Below are 13,969 nucleotides of genomic sequence, written 5' to 3' on the forward strand. Positions count from 1 at the left end.
TCAGTCCATTGAAGCCTGAATGACCACTTGATAATTTGTGATGTTACCATTTATTATATTTCTCCTTGCAAACAAAAATGTTTCCTCTCATGATACTACCCATGGATTTCTTTTATCCCTAGATTTTATTTAGCAATTCTGTCCACTCTCCTGACAACAGCTAAAATCTTAAATAATTTGTCTTCTCATTTGTGAGGATATTTTTAGTTTTGCACTGGAAACAGCAGTCTTTAAAATGAAGCTTATAATAAATATTGGCTATTTAATCACTCTCTTTCATGACTCACTGATAAGTCATACCCAGTTCTAGAAAAAGCCCACATTTAGAGGGGGTACAGTTGCTGTTTCTATCTGTAATTACAAAACTTCATCATATGCCTCAAACCCTAATCCTCTACTATCATTTCCATACCCAAAAACCGAATTGTTCTTACAAAGTTAAGCCAACATCCAAAGCAGTGCAAATAATTTCAAAATAGACAAAAACAAAATTAAACCTTTTTACTTGCATTTTGTAGCATTCCAATACACCAGTGATAGGCTTTTGCTTAGGTTCAGATCCTACCTAATGTTTAAAGATTTCTTCCTAAGTTCACTCCATCTGAGGTTCATGTTGTCCAGACGTCTCTGCAGCAGGGTTGCATCCTCGGAGCCTTCCAGGGACCTCAGGATTTTCTGCCCATTTTCATCCAGGTTGTGAAAGATGTCAGTGTGAGCATCAATTTCTGCCTGTAGTTCCTAGGGAAGAAATAGAAAACAATATATCTGATTTCTTAAAAAACCACAGAAACTGTAATTTTTCAAAAGAGTGGAAAAATCCTCAGAGCAGCACAGAGCACAGGTTTTGATTACTCCTTTTACAGCAAGACCATTTCCTGTATACAAAGCCCTGTTTCCCTTTCACATGAAGGCCATTTGCATTGAATATGACCTTTTTTTTCCGCACAGAGCATACTGAACAAAATTTAGAAAGCCAAAGGTGCAGCCTTTGACAGCCAACAAAGCAAGGACAAGATATATTAACTGTGCTGATGCAGGAAAAGCAAAGAACCACAAAACCCTCAGGGTCCCAGGTAAATCTGACCTGCACATGATACGTCTTCCTGTGCAACATTTTCAGTTTGAGCTGGGGACTGCAACACTGGTCCTGCTGCATGGCAATTCCAAGGAATCTAGGAGTCTGCAGCAGCCAGGCTTTAAAATGCCAAGTTCACTTACATTCTGTTGACAGAACGCATTTTGGAGCCCAGGCCCCAGCAGTCAATAGCAATAAACAGCCACTTTGTGCTGTATCAAAACACTGGTTGGGGCCACGGCTGTAGGAGGGCCTGAGAATAGCAAGGACCTAGAATATGCAACTGGCAGCTCATGTTGAACAGCCAACTTTTCTTATCGCCTCGTAACTGCAGGCCAGCTCCACATTTCAAATTCATTTTTTCCCCCTCATTTTTAGCACGGCTGTTTCTGCCAAAAGAACATTCTTTAGAGAGCTGCCTGGTACCAGCATTCCTGCCTGCCCACACACTCAATGCAGCCTTTGTATGCTGGCTGCCCTTCCCCAAGACGTTTGCATGCTGCAGCTCCACAAGGTCAGATTCATTTGCAGAGAACAGTGGTTGAATCAAGGTCATTAAATGGAATAAAAATAATAATAACAATAATTCCAACACGTACATGAATGAGCGTACACGTACTTTATATGCAGCCACATTTGCACTAAAGTACTTTTACTTTCAAACAAAGAAGCACACAAAGACACAAAGAAATAATGAATAGTGAATAAAGCTCCACATTTTCTCCTGGGATGCTGGAGCACTAAGATTTCTGGTGGTGGTTTCTTGCTGCCTGAAATGGGAGTGCTAGAGATAAAGTGGGAAAGAGGAAATGATTTATGGAATTTGAGAACAAGACCCAGCACTAACTGAGCATCACAGAGAGTACCCAATGGAAATTTGTTGCAATTTTCTTCAGAAGAATGACTTTGAAAGAGGGGAGCACACAATCTGTCTACTTGGTGTGTTCTTAATTGAATTGGTTTTATTTGATATTTTAGGTGCAATGTTAGCTGCACTGAATCATGAGTAGATTGCCCTTGTTCACCTACTGCTGTTCCAAATGTCCTTAACTGGATACCTTTCACAGCAATGACTAGCACAATATTTGGGGAAGTTTTAATGTGGGCCAGCAACATCTTTGGTACAGAGTAAGAATCCTTCTCCAACCATTTTACTTATCTATTGTCATTTAAGCAGCAAAGTACTTAGGAATGAGTTTGATGTACATCATAGGTAACTCTGCAGAATGCAAGTGTATTAAAAATATGGTATTTATTGTTGTTTGGGCAATTTATATTTTTTAAAATGGCAGTATTAAGGTACATAAAAATGTACTATATTCCAGGTATGAATGTCCTTACTTGAAAATTTGTATTTTATTTTAAGTCTGAATGTTGCTAGCTTCAAGTTCCAGCTGTGATGTTTCATTTTTGTTTACTTGAATGAAGAATACCCTATTACCAAATTTCTTTCCTTCCATGTATGTATTTGGAGATATCATTTAAACTAGGGTAAGTATAATAATACTGATGTAAACAGCTGAAACAAGATGTAAGAAAGGATAAAGTTCACAGAAAAAAAAGTTAACTGTTAATGTCTGTGTAGTTCTAAGGTCCTCCTACATTTAATAAACAATAAATCTATTATTGGACAAAAGAATTACATGCACTACCTGCTCCTCAAAGTTCTTAATTTTCAGAGTAGTGATGGAATCACCAAACTTACAAACTTGTTCCTTTTCCTTGGCAAGAACCTGTGCCATGGAACATGTTGAATAACTCTTCCCAGTAGGAAACTGTCAAATCTATGCCCTCTTGGTGTTTTACCACACATACACTCATAGCAATACATAAGACAAATTGAAGGAAAAAAACCTTTCCACGTTTTTCTTGTGTTTAGAAAATGTGTCTTAGAATTCTACACATTTTATTTCTTTCTCCAGACACATACATCATTCTGAAAATAAAAGCAAACCCCATCCTGTTTTTATTTCAGAATACCACATAGTATCACAAAACATCTGGACGGCTAAGTGGGCAATGAACATGAAAAGTGAAGTATTCTTATCAAAAGCTTAATATTCAAGACTGAGTTTTCCTTATTCCAAATTACTTGTCTACACTGCACTGCTTCTAATGCTCCCAAAAGCAGTTTACTGCAGCTATGCAGAAAGCCTACATTGACAGAGAAGCAAGACAACAACAATGATATTTTCTCCATTTAGGTTGGTGCATTTCAGAACCTTTCTTTGTGACACTTACGGATCCCAAGAGAAGCAGAGAACATATAAGAAAAAGATCTATATACCTTTTATTTCTTTTCTGAAATAAATAAATCCATGTTTTAAAAACACATTTCTTTTTCTTGACAATAGTAAAGCAGGAAGAGCTATTAATCTCAAAAATTGCTAAAGTATTTGCAAAAGCATGCTGCCATTATATGTCATACCAAGAAGCATAGCATATAGACTAAACATAGATTATTTATTTCACTTTCATATTTTCCAATGTGTTCAAACACATGAAAAGACTACAGAGGATAAAAAAATCAATCCTGGTACAATTCCACTGAGTTACAGTTGGAGTGTATGCTGCATTTCTGCTGTAGTTGTTATTACTGAGACCGTGCTGAAAAAAGATTGGCTATCTGCTCTTAAAAAGAGCAGAGAGCAAAATGAAAAGCATCTTTTTGATCACAAGATACCTCTTAGAGTGAGCTGAACTGCCTGGAAAGAACTGCAGCTCCATTAGGTGCTGAGTGAAGTCCTTTATTAAGATGAACTATACAGTCAGATGACAAAAAGCACCATAATATTTGTTTGTAAAAACTGAACTGAACATGTATTAGAGGTTTCTACACATTTAAAAATGGGTACTTACATTTTTTTATTCTGTAGAATAAGTGTGCAACTAAGATACAGAACTGGGGTGATGGAGAGATGAAATGCATTTTGCCTTGAGGATAAAAATCTTGTTGGGCAAAACAGGGTGAGGAAATTTTCTCTGGCTGTTTCACTTCTGTCCTGAGCTCTTTCAACCACCACACATGATTTCAGAAAAGTACACTAAAGTGGTAAGTGAGCACACCCAATGCTGCCAAAAAATCTAGGGGATGCGTGTATTTCTCACTTGGCCAATTCAGTTGTTCCCCCTTGGAAGTCCTGCTCCCATTCTCCATGGAAGCACAGATCCTCACTGCCCTAAGTCCTTTGGTAGGCAGAAGAAATTCACCTGTGGCTCCACAGGTTTTATTTTACACAGAGCCCTGCTAAGCACGGCTGAGCTGTTGCTGTGAAATCCAATGCACTCAAAGCTCTGTCAGCTTCCACCCAGCACAGCTAGTCCTGCAAGAATTCAATGTGGTTTGAGGTTCCTTAGCAGAAACAATTAATCAGTGTCAATGTTCTTCATATCTCACATGCAATATATAGACATGATAGAAAAAGGACATGACACATGTCAAAACCTGCCATTATTCTGGCAATACACCAGAGAGGGATTGATAGTCTGGAAGTAAAATGAAGCCCTAGGAAGAAGGAGTTTGTTCTATTTCTTGAACTATAGGTTAGTTATGGAAAACGTGGAAATCAATGCAGCGCAGATGACAAAACATTTATCTTTTATACAAGGTAGAAAAAATTCATTATGCAATAATTTAAAGAAATTAAAGGACCCTAGTTCTCCTCTATTTGCAGCTCTGTAAAGCACATCTTAGCAGTTTAGCAATTGGATTTCAACTTAATTATCCCACTTGATTTCATTTAATTACATCTAAACTCCTCTAAATTTCTGATTCTGCCTAAAGCATAAACTCTGTGTGAATGGTTAGAGAGTTTGAGACATTTTTTCCGTGCCCTGGCACACTCCAGCAGCCTTTGGAGGCACAGAAATCCATACTCATGGCACCACTCTCAGGAACACAGCTTAGCCCCCTGTCTGCTAGACAGAGGGATAGTTTTGTGAGTGTTACAGTTCTGGAGATGTTGAACTAAGGGCACAGCAAATCAAATGCATTTTAAGCACCTGAGTGATAGATTCAGTGCAAGGTGCACTTGATCAGTTTCTTTTTGTTTTTGGCAACAGAAGGCAGTTTGCACTAGGCTTTACATCAGTCTCTCCTTGTGAGCTGGTTGTTACCATTGGAACAGAAAGAAATGTACCCTTTTTTGAAGGAGAACGTTTGTATCTGAAGATGCTATGATTTAGATTAGTGATGGAAAAAACCAGTGAAGCATTTGTGGTCCCTCGGAAGTTCTCTCTTTTAAATGTCACAGTTCTTTTAAAAAATGGTTGTTGGATTTATTTTTGCTTTTTGGTTTTCTTTTCCTTCTTTGATGCTCCTCATTCCCCCATCAAGCTTTTAAGTAATTTTCTCTCCCAGGTCATAAGCAAAACTTTTATTGAGTCTTTAGAATGAGACCATTCACTGAACAATTTACATAATGATAAAAACTTCTCAAATGAGATTTAAAATATAATTAAAGGGCAGACTTACTGAGTTAAAAGCATTGTTGTGAAATAGCTATACATCACCATGCCAAGAAGCCTCCTATTCAGCTAGCCTATGGCATGACCCCAATTCCAGTCTGGTATGATTACATCTCTGAGTTTCATGCTAATGACTTGATTAAAAAGAACGATAAAAAGGTCCTTTCCATTGTGAAGATAAGCTTATGAATATAATTAAGGCATTTCTGGTTTCCCAACACATTTTTCAAGATAAAAAAGGGTAAGAGCTAGTCCTCTAGAAGAGAATCAAGTGCTGATAAATGGAAGCCTGAAGTATAACTCTGCCCTACAGAAAGCAATCTGTGTAAGTTGCATCTGTCATTGTTGGGGTTTAAAATTCTACAAGTCCCAGAATAAAGATGTAACCAAGCTTCATACTGAAATGCAACTTTCATCTAACAGAAGACTAAAAAAAGCTTTCTTTAGCAAGTTGGGTCCTGTGTTCAGAAAATATTATTTTTATAAACAGGCAAAAGAGCCTTCAATTTAGGCTATATTCAGATTGCAAGAGACTTCATGGTGCATCTAAGGATGCAGCAATCTCTTGCTGACAGTAACTGCAAATGCATTGTGGGCTTCTTGATTTCTTTTCCATTGGGCTGCCTCAGCTTTGGAATAATAACTTTTTAAGAGCACTAACACAATAATTTGAACATATACTTGTCTCTAGTGTGCAGATATTTATTCACAGACCTGACATTTTGCCCATAGCACAAGGTCTTATATTTCTCCTTTGATCATAGCGAAATAATACATTTTTGAGACCTCTAGCAATTAATTTGTATTCAATTATTAGCTAATTTCATGTGTTTGGAAGGAATTTGTGGACTTCTTGGATATGTTTTTTGAAGACTGAGAAAACTCCTGCTTTCCTTTAAGTGTAATGAATATATGAATAAATATATAAAATAATGAAACAAATGTTTAAAGAAACAAATCTTTCTGCATTTATAGTTTCATTTAGGATTTGATCCTTGTCTAGAGAAATATATCCTATTGTGATAACAGTGAATTCAATAGATATTATTATTTTTACTGTCTACTTTTCTTTTCATTATATCTAGGATGGAAACCCTAAATAGAAAGAAACATTGTGTTAGTCTGAGGTTACACTAATGAAGAAAAATTCTTTGTAGCCACAGAAATGAAGAACTTTTACTCTGCAATGTAAAATATAAATATGTATTTTACTGACATAGCCTGCACTCTCTTTCAGGCAAGCCAATCCAACAAGGCAAACAAAGCACATTTTTCAAGTAGGAGTTGCAAGTGTTCTATGTGTCAGAAAATCAGCCACCTCTACTGAGATGTCTAAGAATGGGCTCAGCTATCTGCCTTTGAAATCTGTATTTGAGATTAGAGTGAGTAGGAGGGAAACAGCATAAATGTGCATAGATTCATACACACCATTTTCTGAAGGCAGAGCCATAAGGCCCATTACAAACCAGCAGAGATTCCTGGGTTTTAGAAGGAGGTCTGCTCCCACCAGATATGCACCTCCCAACCCCTGTACTGCAGGGAGTGTCTGATCCCACTCCACCTGCACATGCTGTCAGCACACTCACCCTGTCAATCTTTAGGCAGAATTTCTGCAGCAAAATAATTATGCTGTTACTTTCAGTATGTCTAATTTTTCTTCTCTCTTTCCAGAGGTCAAACAGGAACAGCACAAAGAGCATCTTCCTCTACAGGAACATTTACTTCCACTTAGTTACTCACGCAAGGTCCTAAAGTCCTGTTGCATAGTTTGCAGAGCATTTACCTCTCTTAGTTCTGCTGACATTCCAGTACTTCAAATTAATACTGATTTCCTTTTACAACACACAGCTGGAAAGGCTGAAACACACAGCTGTCTCTAGGTCTGGAGGAAAAAAAATCTTACAAAAGAAAAAAGGACAGGGTTTTTTTCTTCTTTTACCAACCAACAGTGAAAACTATCTGATATCTGTTTATTATAAATGACCTTTTCTAGAAGAAATTTATTTGTACATAAAGAAATGTCTCACAGTACACCAGTATGTAACAATAAGGTATCTCATGTTTTAGAACCTATGATACTCATATATACATTCATCCTTCCCTAAATATATGAACATATACAATCCTCTTTCAGATCATTTTAAAACAAGAATTGAAGGCATTTTATACTTAAAAGAAATTATTTCTATTAGAAGTATTATCCTAATTTCTCCTGTTACAAATAATTTTTGCAATCTTATTTTCTTTTTAAAAAAATATCCTGACATTTAAAGTTTTTCTTGGTAACATTGTTGATGTCTTTAGAAAAAGAATTGGTACACCAGTTTCATAACTTGATTCTCAATTAACTTAAATAAACATAAAATCTTTTTAAAAGAGAACAATCCAAAACAAAAACCAGAAACTAGAGGCCTCATATGTAACACATCATTAAAACTGGATCAAGCAGAACAATAACTATTATGGTTTTAGGACTCCTTTTAGAAGGAGTTTTTGTTGTTCTATAGGCAATTAGATTTCAGTTAGGAATTTATACTATTTTGGGTGCTCTTCTCTATGAGCATGCAAGACCCACTGCCATTAACTGGACAGAAAATCAGAGGACAGGTTGATTGATGGGCATTATGCAAGAGGCAATGTGGGAAAAGCTCCAGCCCTTCTGCACTGCTTGTGTCAAATCCTCCCTACCGAGGAAGGGCCAGGACGGGCAGGCACTTGGGCAAAAGTACACTTCATCTTGATTTCCAGGGGAAATCCAGGTCATGCTGGAGTGGCCTCAGGATCTTCTGACTTCCTAGGCTTTAACCAGGAGATGCCAGTGAAGTCACCCCAGAGAGAAAGCTGCTGTGCAGCAGTCAAGTGTTATGAAAGTCACTGTAACAATTGGTGTTGGCTGCTCCTGTCACAACAAAACAGAATTCACCAAGGGTTGGCTGGTTTACTCATTAACACGAGCTGGCTTTAAACTGCCGTGAGGAAAGCTGGTTTTATCTCACTGCTGATGTTTTAGCTGCAAGCTCAGCTAAGCTCAGTGTGAGGGGCACCTCACATGTTTAGACACTCAGTGAGAAGCCAGCAGGCCAAGGCTACCACTTCTGGCCTCTCCCTGTGGAAATGGACTCCCCTCTGAATGCACCAGAGGCTCAGGCAGCCCTGAAGAGCTGCTGCCCAGAGGGCTGGCACAGCAACAGAAGGAGCTGTCAGGCTCAGGACCAGGGGGGCTGCAGAGAGGAGCTGCCACCAGCTGCAGTGGTGGGGAAGGTGATGCCACTGCCTCTCTCCGTGGGCTTTCCCTTCTGACCCTCAAACCCCAAATCCTCAGCCTGCTCACACCAACTCTGGCCACAACACCAGGGCTTCCACCTTTAAACCTGTACTGTGTCAGCACCGCAAACTCAACAGCTGAATTAAAATGGGTAAAAGTCATTAAATGAATTAAAATGTTGCCTTGCTGTTGCTGCCCTGCTCTCTGAGGGGTTCAAGCATTCCAACTGCTGCTGTACTGGAGAGCTGCACTGGGGAGGAATTTGACAGAAAAGTCCATCCTCATTAGTCTTCAGCTCTAAGAAGTTCCATAGCTTTATTTTTTTTTTTTTCTCAATAAGCTGAACCAAACCAGAATCATGTTCTGCATGATTTATTTTAGGTGCTTTAATAATTTATACTGACTGTCTTGAAATAAGCAAATAACTGGCAAAAGTTCAGAGCCCGAAAAAAGAATTAATTTTTAACAATATCCTTCAAAATAGCGACTTTAACTATCATATTGATTGGTCTCTCTGTGGCTGTCTAACCATGTTTTGCTGCAGCCAGAATTCAAAAGCAAAATTGAACAGAACTCCTGCATCAAGGGGTCTCTGAATAAGATTTACATTCTGAAAATAATTATTTGGTATTTTCTTGGATTTACTAGCAAGATGCATGTACTCCCACAGTAAATACAGTATCAGGTTAAAATGGCAATATCACTGAAAAAAATATAATGATATCACCAGCAGATTCTGACATGAGATAAACTTGTATCTTAACATTTTTTTAGGAGACAGGTTACTTGGCGTGAAAACTAACTTCTGTTCATGTTTTTTCAGTTTGACATTTTAAAAAACCCAATTAATTTGAATCACTGAGTTTGTCAAATCCACCAACTAAAAAAATTCACTTGTTCCTTCTATCTTCCCTTCATTATAGTAAAAGAGAAATAATTCTACTAGCATAATAAAAATTAAATTATTTTAATTCAGAAGTCATACTGGTCAAGTCGTGTAAGTGTTTTCATTTAGATCCAGATAAGAAAACCAGCTCCAAGACCCAAAGGCGAGAAGGTAAGAAAAGTGAAATGCACACTTTAAAACTTTAAGCATACTTGGCAGTAACAGAGGTGAGCATAGAGTAATGGAAGTAATAGAGCAAATATATATGAAATTAAACTAAAAAACAAACAAAAAACCCACCATCCTTCCCTTCTAGAATCAGAGTCTTTCTCTTTAAACTTAAATAAGAGCTCAGGGCTTAGATATACTCTCATAAGACAGAGTTCACTCTTGTCAGTAAGTCACTATATCAGGCAGATCTTAAACACTGCAGGAAATTCATATGCTCCTATTAGGTTTCTGTAGAGATCAAGTATGTCTCTCCACTGACTGTCACTCCAAAGTATTCCATCCAGTCCCAGGTTTATACCCTGGAATTGCTTTTATGGCTCTTTGGTCAAGATTACTTATCATTTACTTTATAAATTTCTGACACAGGACACTGCAAGTACTTCACTGCTGACCACATCAAAGTCACTCTCATATCCAGAAGTTTTGGATATGTTTTTTCATTGGTCTCAATGATACAGTAAAAGTGACACAAACGCGTGGCTGAGAGATACTTCAGAAAGCAGTTCATAAAATAACCTAAGGTCTCACATGTACATAGAATTCAGGAATAGACTTGGAAGCAGAGCTCAAGTGGCTCAGAAAGCTGAAGGCTTTGCTCAAACATGCAGTCCAGCCACATTAGTTACACCACCCAAAGCTAAAAAATGTGCTGAAGAACATTGCATAGTACCACAGGCAATCTTGGAAATGACACTGCCAAAAACAACACATCAGATTGCAACAAAAAAAGAACTTACTGTCAGTTTATTGTTCATAATAAATGCTAACTCCTTCTCAAGACACAAATTTGTATTTTAATGAAAACAAAAATTAAATGGAAAGGACACTTATTGTGGAAACCGGGCTTGCCATGGCTGTTTTACCCCCACAGGAGCTTTTGCAGCAACTGTGTGTACAAAAGGCTTCTGAATGGCATTTGTGTGACACACCCAAAGATGCCAACAACACCTGCTTTTGTATGAACCCTGCTGACAGGAGGCAGGAGAAGCAGGATAAGTTCAGTTTAAACAGAACTGCTGCCATCTGAAAATGGTCTTCCCAAGTTCTCTTCAGATTCAGTCAGAACAAAACCAACACACACTAATAACAAACAAACAAACAAGCTCCATACTTAATTTAATTCTGAAAAAAATATGTCTTGTTCATGCACGCTGTGATGGGGTGACCCTTTCTGGATGCCAGGTGCCCTCCTCAGCTGGCTGTGGGTTAGAAGATGAAACAAAAGGCTCACGGATGAAGGTAAGGACAGGGAGAGATCACTCACCAGTTACCATCTTGGGTAAAACAGACTTGGCAAGGGAAAATTAGTTTAATTTATTATCAGTCAAATCAGATTAGGATAATAAGACACAAATTCAGCTCGTAAAACATCTTCCTCCCATTCTTTCATAAAATCATAAAATGGCTTGAGTTGGAAGAGAGCTTTGGAGACCATCTAGTCCAACCCTTGTGCAATGAGCAGGGGTATTTTCAACTACATGAGGATGCTCAGAGCCCTGGTGAGCCTCACCCTGAATATTTCCATGCCTGGGGCTTCCAGTACCTCTCAGGGCAGCCTTTCCCAGTGTTTTAACACCCTCATTGTAAAAGATTCTTCCTTAACTCCAATCTAAATCGACCCCTATGGAAGCCACCCTATAACTCCCCTGCCACCAAAACCATGCCACATAAACCCAATGCACACACTAGTTAGTTCTCACACACATCTGTGTGTATCAAGCTCAGAGCAAGAAGCATCACTTTTAGAAAAAAAAACCTACTTTGCATTCCCTTGGCATTAACACCAACTATTTCTACTCTGCATGCTCTAAAGCAATTTTATGACTTTCTTCATGTTGCATCCACAGTGATTGATGTTCTCAAAATGTTGTCAATTGCACTATATCATGTTCACATTTTTAGAAAACTCTGCAAATTTTGATACCCACTAATTCAAAATACTTTTGTACCTACAAAATTGAATGAAGAAGAATGTGAGGAAATTGTAACAGGGGTATCTGAGTTACTGTGTAATATGTGAGTGATCATACAGGGATAATTTCTACCTTTGTGTCAGGGAGTACAGTTTGCTCACAGAAACAAACTCAGAAGTTACATGTTCCCTATGGAAATAAGTTCTCTTTTTTCCTGTAATCCTCTTTGAAGTATCATTATTGCTTTCATGAGAGAATTAAAAAACCTGTGTATGGATTTTAAGCCCAGAAAGCTAAGCACAAAAGAAGAGACACATGGTAGGTTTTGTATCTTTTAAAAAAAAAGATACATTTCCTATCTTATTGGAAGTGATGTAAAATAATTCCTATAACAATTATATGCTGATATCTGCATATGAATTCCTAATAACAGGAATTCCGGCTAGAGGTGAGGGAAGAGAGAGAGACAGAGTCTAGGTAAAAACATAATCTATATCCCAGAAGTAGTTTATGAAATTTCATACCCAGTGGAATGAGCATAAGAAATCCCAGAGGTTTAAAAGATGAAATTAGGCAAACTATGGCTAAAAAAGGATGAATGTAATATTCCTCAAGGCACTCATAGCAATAGTCACTGTTACACTATTCAGTGCAATGCCACTTGTTATCTTCTCTCTACACCTATGTGACACATAATCAATGTTGTGTAGAAAGAATTCTCATGGCATTGCCCTATTCATACCTGACAGTAATGTCACTATTCAGTAAATACTCACTGAACAAGGGATAATAATGCACCTGCATCGTGCACTCATTCAGTGGTTGGTCTTGCTGAGATTAAAACTTCCTTTCAGATACACTGTTTTTATCTGAAATGCCTATTGTGTTAAACTGAAATTCAGCTTATTAACATTAGTACAAAAACCTCTGTCTGTACATAAAAGCTTGCCTTCCTCTCTTAACCATTAGAAAACTTCATGACTGACCAACCTTGTAAGAGAGAAGATTCCTGGAAAAGGCAACTTTCTTATTTATCTCACCTCCTTTACCAAAGTACTTTTTATAAAATTGAGGGGAAAAAAAGAGCTTGATCTGAAATTCAAATTTGAGAATTTGCCTGTAATCTACAGCTTCTATACTTTGGACTTGGTAATAAAGAAAATTCAGAATTCCCTTTCCACATCAGTGAGTTTTCTGAAAAAAAAAAAAAAACCAAACCTTTTCATACACAGTGCTTCATAATCTAACTGCACCACTAAATGAAATACTGATGCTCAGTTTCCCAGTGGAGCTTTGTGTTCCCTTTGCAATCTTGCTGAAAGCCTGAAAACCAAACACTGACACTCAGAGTTCTGATGCCTGTTATTCAGCAATTGCATCTGTTTGCCCAGGGCACACGCAAGTGAGGACAGACATGAGTTGCTGCTTAAACAATATCTCAAGGGAATGCAGCCTTATAAGAAACAAAATGAAATAAAATAGTCTGTAGGAGGAAATTTTAGGAGATGATGAAAAAGGAAATATGGCAAACCTTTTACATTTCCTCTTTGTACATTCATTTACTTGCCAAAGGACATGCTTGGTATGCAGAAGTTATCTTAGATTAAAGGAAATGAAAAAAGAAAGAACAACCAAGGAATGACTTTACAATTCATATATTTGCATATTTAAAAACCCCCAAAAAACCAAAAAAACAACAACAAATCAAAACAGGCAAAGGGAAAGGCTTTTTCATAAGCAAAGGTATGATCATCAGGAAAGAGAATGACACCATCATCCTTCAAATATACCTATACACATGCCACAGCAACCATCTGCCAAAATGATCTTCCTGTCACAGTTAATTCCAAGAATCAGACACACAGTCTGTTCAGCACAACACCAAGCTCTATGCAGATGGGATGTGAGCTCTGAAGCACAGCCTGCACTGATTTACCAACAGCAGGTGATCCCTAAGACCTGAAGACAGCATCCCAAATTCAGGGATGGAAAAGTAACCATTGCCCAGGATTAGCTTTCTATCAATCAGTGCTGCTTTAATCTCTGCTGTGAAAACTATCAAATCAGAAGGATTAAGGGTCTGCTCAAAAGGATACACGAGCAGGAAGGAAAATGTTTGATGGGCACAAAAC

The 13,969-nt window shown here is 37.8% G+C and overlaps 1 protein-coding gene across 9 annotated transcripts in view; it reads right to left on the reverse strand.

The window, feature by feature from the left end:
- Nucleotides 1-13,969, reverse strand: part of DMD (dystrophin) — a 979,946-nt gene that overhangs the window by 197,268 nt on the left and 768,709 nt on the right. For 7 of the 9 annotated variants that reach the window (XM_059839939.1, XM_059839938.1, XM_059839941.1 and 4 more), the window contains one exon: nt 566-738. In XM_059839939.1, coding sequence (XP_059695922.1) covers nt 566-738 — 173 coding nt within the window. Of the gene's footprint in view, nt 1-565; nt 739-1,084; nt 1,163-13,969 lie in introns of those variants that run through there. The other 2 variants (XM_059839945.1, XM_059839944.1) reach the window with 2 other exon arrangements.

This window comes from Haemorhous mexicanus, chromosome 2 (assembly GCF_027477595.1).
Source record: "Haemorhous mexicanus isolate bHaeMex1 chromosome 2, bHaeMex1.pri, whole genome shotgun sequence".
Taxonomy (NCBI): domain Eukaryota; kingdom Metazoa; phylum Chordata; class Aves; order Passeriformes; family Fringillidae; genus Haemorhous; species Haemorhous mexicanus.